This window comes from Austrofundulus limnaeus, unplaced genomic scaffold (assembly GCF_001266775.1).
Source record: "Austrofundulus limnaeus strain Quisiro unplaced genomic scaffold, Austrofundulus_limnaeus-1.0 Scaffold1110, whole genome shotgun sequence".
In the NCBI taxonomy this organism is placed as follows: Eukaryota; Metazoa; Chordata; class Actinopteri; order Cyprinodontiformes; family Rivulidae; genus Austrofundulus; species Austrofundulus limnaeus.
In genome coordinates, this window is record NW_013953512.1 from 46,254 (window position 1) to 53,233 (window position 6,980).

General features: G+C 35.7%; 1 protein-coding gene across 5 annotated transcripts in view; it reads left to right on the forward strand.

The window, feature by feature from the left end:
* The window catches only part of ntrk2a (neurotrophic tyrosine kinase, receptor, type 2a), a 71,054-nt gene that overhangs the window by 37,699 nt on the left and 26,375 nt on the right, over window positions 1–6,980 (forward strand). For all 5 annotated transcript variants that reach the window (XM_014030735.1, XM_014030738.1, XM_014030736.1 and 2 more), the window contains one exon: window positions 2,493–2,623. In XM_014030735.1, the coding sequence (XP_013886189.1) occupies window positions 2,493–2,623 (131 nt within the window). The remainder of the gene's footprint in view (window positions 1–2,492; window positions 2,624–6,980) is intronic.

Here is a 6,980-nt window from a genome sequence, read left to right on the forward strand (position 1 = left end):
ACCACTACTGTGCATGTGTGTCAAGGACAGAAAGGCAGATGTGGCAGTGGAAGGTGTCAAAGCAGTTTGGAGAGAAAAACAAAATAAAGAACAAAAAAAGAAAACAACTAATAGATTATTAAATTAGTCATCGATTATTTTAATAATCGATTAGTCGTTGATTAATCAATTAATCGTTACAGCCCTATCTGAAGACTGTCTGTATGAAATAGCAGCATTAACAAAATATTAATGTATGAATTCCACTGAAATTTATGTACTACACCATGTTATTTTTTTATTGTGCTTCTATATTTATAAATAGGAAAATGAAACTACTGTATTGAAATTTTTAGAAAAAAATAATGACAAATATGATTCATAATTTTATTTATTTATTTTTCGACATATATTTCATCAAACAAGTGCTACTAAATAATTGACCAGGGTGTTTTTATTCACCATCCTTTGTGCAATATTAAGAGTTTTATAACTCACTAGAATAAAGGTACAAATTGTTCAGATTCACCAAGATAAATAATTTCCAACATTTTTAAAAGAAGTTTAGGGGAATAAATTGATGTTTAAATGCATAATAAATATTTAATAATAAGATTTATAAGGAGCAGCAGCGGTCAAAATACCTCAGAAACTCGAACAAATAGGCTTTATCAAGGCTTTAATAAGCTGAACAAGAGAGGTACATGAGAAAACGTGTCCATAATGAATGAAAATAAATAAATAATTAAATAGTGTCCATGCTGGTCTGAAACCCTGGTCTCCCACTCTCTGGTCCAACACTTTACCCATTACCCTATTGGAGGCTTATTATGAAATGAGCTGCACATTAAACAACAACACGGTGACGGCTTTTTATACGGAGGAGGTGGAGCTTTACCCGGGGGTTGCTAGTTGCGGGGCTGAACGCAGGTTCCGGTGGGTTGTCATACGGTTTGTGACATCACAAAATGACAGAAGTATAAAACTTGTCGTTAATATACATTAAAAATACATTTACTTACAGCAAATATGCCCCTGGGTGCATTTTTTTGGTCCTAGGACTGTTTTTTTAAGAAGTACATACCCAAAGTTGAGTAAAAAAAACTTTAAAAAGTGAATTTTGCATAATAGGTCCCCTTTAAGTTAAAGCAGACAAAGAGTTGGTGTGTGTGTGTGTGTGTGTGTGTTATCATGTGTTCGTTCTTTAGTCTAAACACAAATGAGTTCTGATGTCTGACATAAAAGGTAACACCTCCAGAGGTGTAACCAGGAAGAGATGAACATTATAAGCTCAATTCATTGTAAAAAAAGAAGTTGTCAGTGTTTGGCAGAGTCTCTACTTTAGAGCAGGGCTCTAGTGTTTTGTTTTGATTTAGCTCAAGGTCTTACGCTGAGGCCTGCGTGCTGTACTGTGAACCTGATTGGAGTCAGAAGATTGAGAATAAAGTTTTGAGAAGAAATCCAGCGGATTCCTGTTTATTCGGACATTCCATTTTGAACAACGCATATTTTTCTTACACAACCTTTTGATCAAATATGCCTTTTAATCCCATCATACATACTGTAAGTCCTAACCTGTGGTGCTTTGTTAGTGCCTGAATTCAAGAAATCAGAGACAAAAGTAAAACCAAAAAAGGAAAAGAAAATAAATAAACTGAAGTTTAAAATGCTGTACCACTTCTCATAACTCATCTCTGGTGGATAATTCTTCTCCACACCAGTGAGGGTCAATAATGCAACCAGAGGCTCCATAACAAACACTCTGTTAGGCTAATGAGGAGCAAGAATGTGTTGAATAAATTACATACCAGAAAACTGAGTCTCCAGGGTGAAAGTATCAGATGTGAATATTCCCAACACCAAGTTAGCCWCCTCCGACAAGGACCATTTTTTCTTAGTCAAAGTTCATATTTGCAACAGTTCAAATATATTTAGCACAAAAAGCAAGTCAATTTGTGTTTGGTGTATTCTTTATTGTAACAATTCTTCATGGCAGCAAATCTTATACCGGGCACCTGATTAGCAGCACCTGGGGGTACCAGTAGCTTAAAAAACGTGTCAATAGAAACATCAGAATAAGCAGTTTGGCAGAGAAAATTTGGTTATTCTGTCATGTATGCTACCCACATATTCAGCTCTGCTGCTCATCCCACAAACACATGTTCCTTACAAATGTGGCATCATTTAAAAAGGGAAATTAACAGGCTTTCCAATGATGTAAGATTTATTGCCAAGAAGTATTGTTACAACAAATGAGTAATCAAACACAAATTCCCTTACTTTTTGTGCTAATATTAAATGTTTTTAAAACCTATTCTGTTGTCTATAAAACCGTAATGTTCTCATGTCACCAAACCAATACTTTTATCAAAAAAAATACAAAAAATAGTAGTTAAAAACTGCATTTATGACATTCAGCTCAGTTATTTCAACATGTTAAGTAACACTTGCATTATTTACATTGTTGTTTTTGTTTATGACCTCATTTGTTCTTTGCTCTCTCATTTTTGCAGTTGTTCAGCACATTAAGAGACACAACATCGTGTTGAAGAGGGAGCTGGGAGAGGGAGCCTTTGGAAAAGTTTTCCTGGCTGAATGTTACAACCTTTCACCAGACCAGGAGAAGATACTGGTGGCCGTCAAGGTAATATGGGAAAAATAAATGTTTCACCACACAGTCATACCAGACAAACACACACATGCACACACAAATTGCAAGAAAAAAATCAATTGCACTGCTCTTTGGGAAAGCCATTATTGTAATCAGTAAATGGCACAGTTATGAGGTTGGTTTGGTAAATGAACTACTTTTTAAGGTGTTTATCAAAGCAAAAATATGTTTAGAAATGTATTTTTAATTGGCTTATTTAGATTTTTTTTCTGTTCAGTCCTTGTTATAAAATGCATAATTATTGTATGAATGACTGCAGGGGATGGAGGAAAAACATCTGTGAAAAATTATCAACACAAACCTGTTCTCACTGAAGTCCAAAATTGACGCCATGATTGCTTTTATTTTAAAAAAAAAGTGTATCTTCAATTAAACTGATGTTTTTAGGACATATAGTAGATTTTTGATCTCTGGTGTTGTAAAATAAATAGTGGCTTTAAAATTAAAAYACACAATTGAATTATTTTCTCTACATTTATGCACTACAAAGATTATCTTAGATCACTGAAATGAATCCACAGGATCTGATTCATCACATTGTATTTAGAATGTTTTTTTTTTCTCCTGCACTTCCTCTGCTATCATTAGACGGTCAGTCCTTCTGAGAGTTTCTCAGTTTGAGGAAAGGTGGGATTACAAGAAACCGCTGACTTCCAGGATCAAATTGAGTGGCATCCTGCCGTAACGTGTATCTGCCCATCAGTCTCCCCATCMAGGCTGCTCTCTCTGCTGCTCTGCAGTGAAACAGGATCTGAATAGGGAAGGGGTTTCACATTAACAATACATGACCTGTGTCAGACCCCCTTCTCTCTCCGTTTCTCCTTTGCCTCCCCCTCCGACTTCCTCTCTCCTCCACTACTCCTCTCTTCACCTGCTGATCTTTTTTTCCCTCTCTCTCTCTTTCCTCTCTCCTCTTTCTTCTCTGACTCATCATCTTGGCTCTGTTCCTCCTCACAGCCCCCCCAACCCGCCATGTCTTTTCTTGGACTTCCTGTTTCCTTCCAGCTTAGCCCTGAACCACCTGCGGATGTTTGCTGCCAGCTTAGCTCCAGCTTAGGCTGAGTGTGCTGCAAAATACTCACCTGAAAATCCCAGGGAGAAAAGTTCTTGTGCGTGTGCCTTTCGAAATGCTGAAATATTTTAGGTGAAGGTTGCACGTGGAACTTTCAAATACTTTCAAATCATCGGTCATGACCTGCTTCTGTTAAAATTAGCTCATTTGTGTGCAAATGTTTTGATGAGTCATCAACAAATGAAAGGCCTAGCATTTCTTTAAAGGACTTCATATCATTTAGACTAAGGCCACCTTAGATGTAGCCATTTTGATAAAACCTTGCCATAAGTAATATGTGTAATGTCATGCATGCTTTGGAATATGTTGGAAATGACTCTCAGCTACTACCACATCAAATTTAGGCTAATTTAAATTTGATAACCATTTTGAGGGTTTCTAGGGTCAATCAACTCTGGGAACTTTACTAAAATAAATTGATTCTAATGGAAAATCAATGATTTTAAGATGCTTGATTAGAATCTGTTAAATAGTTTATGCAATGTTTTGCTAACAGAATCAGTGGGTTAACGTCCAGAGTTCATGCTGAGGTTTTAGGGAAATATTTTGTGCAAAAGGTAGCTCTTGGAGTTTGTGTTCTGAATCCTTCCAAGCTACAATTACACCACATTTTAGGACCTTATCTGTAAAACTGACAGCCATTTTTGGGTTTTTGAAGGTCAGGTGTTTGTGGCAGCCATCTTGGATTAGGTTGAATTTAAAAGCTAATGTGGGCTATGTTCATGAGGAGCACAAAGTTACTTATTTTACTTATTTTTTGGTAAAACAATAAATATTCTCATTTAAAAAGTCTAGCTGCAGTTTACATATTGTACAAGTTACTTTTGTATTCACAGATTTTAAGAAACTAAAACAACAAGGAGAATTAGCATAATATTTCAATAAATCCTCAGCTCTGTTTTGCCTTTTCTCTGTATTTGTTCATTAAAGTGTCCATGATGTTCAGCTTCAACACAGCATTTATCACATATTACAAACTCTGTCTTTCCTTCATGTGTTTCCAAATAATTTATGTATTAAACTAACTCGAAATCACAGATAATGCATCTTTGTTCCAGATTCTCTTGCAAAACATATATTTCCCACTTGAATTAATCTGTAAACAAGACATAAAATATTACAAGAAGACCACTAATGTATAAACGGATCTTTAAGTGTTTGTTTAAGAAGTTTCATAAGCCTCTGTTTAAGCCAGACGTAAAACGAAAAAAAAAATCCACATTCATCTTAAACTCATTCATCCATCCACTCAGCCCATTCGCCAGCGRCAGCAGAGATGTTTGTATGTGACAAGCCGTCACAGCTGCCCTGTTTAAATTTACATTTCAAGATAATTACAATGTCCTTACATTGCACTCTGTCATGCACGYTCCATATCAGGAGCATGTTCTCTCCTGTTTACCATAATAAAACACRCGCTCACTAAGAAAGCTTAATGATGTCGGTTTGAGTCTCGACTCTCAATCATCCAGTCATCCATTACGCAGAAACAAGTTGTGTTGTTACTGTATATCAAACACTGAGGTGCCATCGATCAGAGCCTCACTGTAGCACAAAAAAACGTGCACGTTAAAATATGCACGGGAACACAACACATTTACATCCCTGTTTCCCATCAATCACCGGCGCCAAGCACTTTGGAGAATGCTTCCTTCACGCACGTAAATGACTCACTACATTTCTGAGTTAGAGAGCGTTGATTGCTTTTTATTTGTCCAAGGACCTGAATGTGCTCACGCTGGATGACTAACAGTGTAATATTGTGGCTTTTTGGCCTGGGAATTAATTCAGCTTTGAGTCTGGTGGTTGTGAGTGTGATAGGTTCCTCGTAGATTTTTTTTTAATTTTTTTTGCCTCACAGGGAAGCCTCTGAATTCAACATTATTCTGCTTGGCTCAGTGCAGTGATTCGTATTTGTTGCACAGGTTATCTGATGCGGTTGGATGATTAGATCCAGACAAACTATGCAGAAGAGTTCTTTGTCCCTTAGCGTTTTGTAACTCTTACGTTTCTTTTATCAGGAGAGTGCAACCTTAGCTGCACTTTATCCTAAGGATCACAATAATAGGAAAAAAAAGATTGCAAAAGAAAGTAGTTATGAATCATTTTAATAACATTTTAGTACAGGTTTGGAATGGCCATTCTTTATAAAGATTTATAATTGTATATACTTATTTTATAGGTATTTAACCATTTAAATATTTCCTACAGACAAGAATAACAATATTATAAGAGCAATTAAAGCTACTCTCAGAATAATGTTCTTTTTTGAAAACATCTGTTTTTATTTTGCAGTGATGCAGATGTTTTGGGGTAAAGCTCATATTTGTCTACGTAATGTGAGGTTCTGTGGCACAATTAGGAATAGTTAGTATCTTACTTGTTGTAGATGTCTCTTTAGATTACCTGATTTTGGAGAATTGGAGTTTAATTTTGACCAAATTGATGAGCTTACAGCTTATGTCTGGTTCACACAGCAAGATTTTAAAGTTGTCGGTTGATTTTCAAAGACTGAGAGATCCCACACACGARGGTAAAAACAAAAAACAAAACAATGATGTAACAGGTTTGGTCCTGCAGTGTGTGGTGTACAGCCACACTGCAAAGACATCTTTCAGGTTTCCATCTTTTTGACTGGCTACACGTCACATTCAAGCGGCTGCGTGCTTGTTTGTCCTCGGGCTGAGACAATCCAACACGTTGAATATCCCCTATGTGAGATCGGCAGAGTTGTAAAGTAACTAAGTACAAATACTTCTTTACTGTACTTAAGTAGAATTTTTGGGTATCTGTACTTTACTTGAGTAATTATTTTTCAGCCTACTTTTTACTTCTACTTCTTACATTTTCACACAGTTATCTGCACTTTCTACTCTATACATTTTTTTTAAAAAGACAAGAAGTAGAAAGTCGTTACTTTTATTTAATTTTTTCTTGCTTTCATTCCAGCTTGTTATTGTAAAAATAAATACTATCCATATAAATTGTGCTTCCTAGACAGAGTGAATTTAATTGTGGTTGAATGAGAAGTATAAATGTGTAAAATTCTGATACCATATTAGTTTGTAAACATACAAATCATGTCACTCTCCAGCAGGACATAATCATTAAAATTAAAGTACTGTACTTAAGAAGTATTTGTATTTCATGAATTATATTTTTGCATTTGGCCCCAGCCCTCAGATAGATTTTCATTTTGGGGAAAATGTTTGGGCAGCCTTGATATACAGTATATATATATATACAGTATATATACAC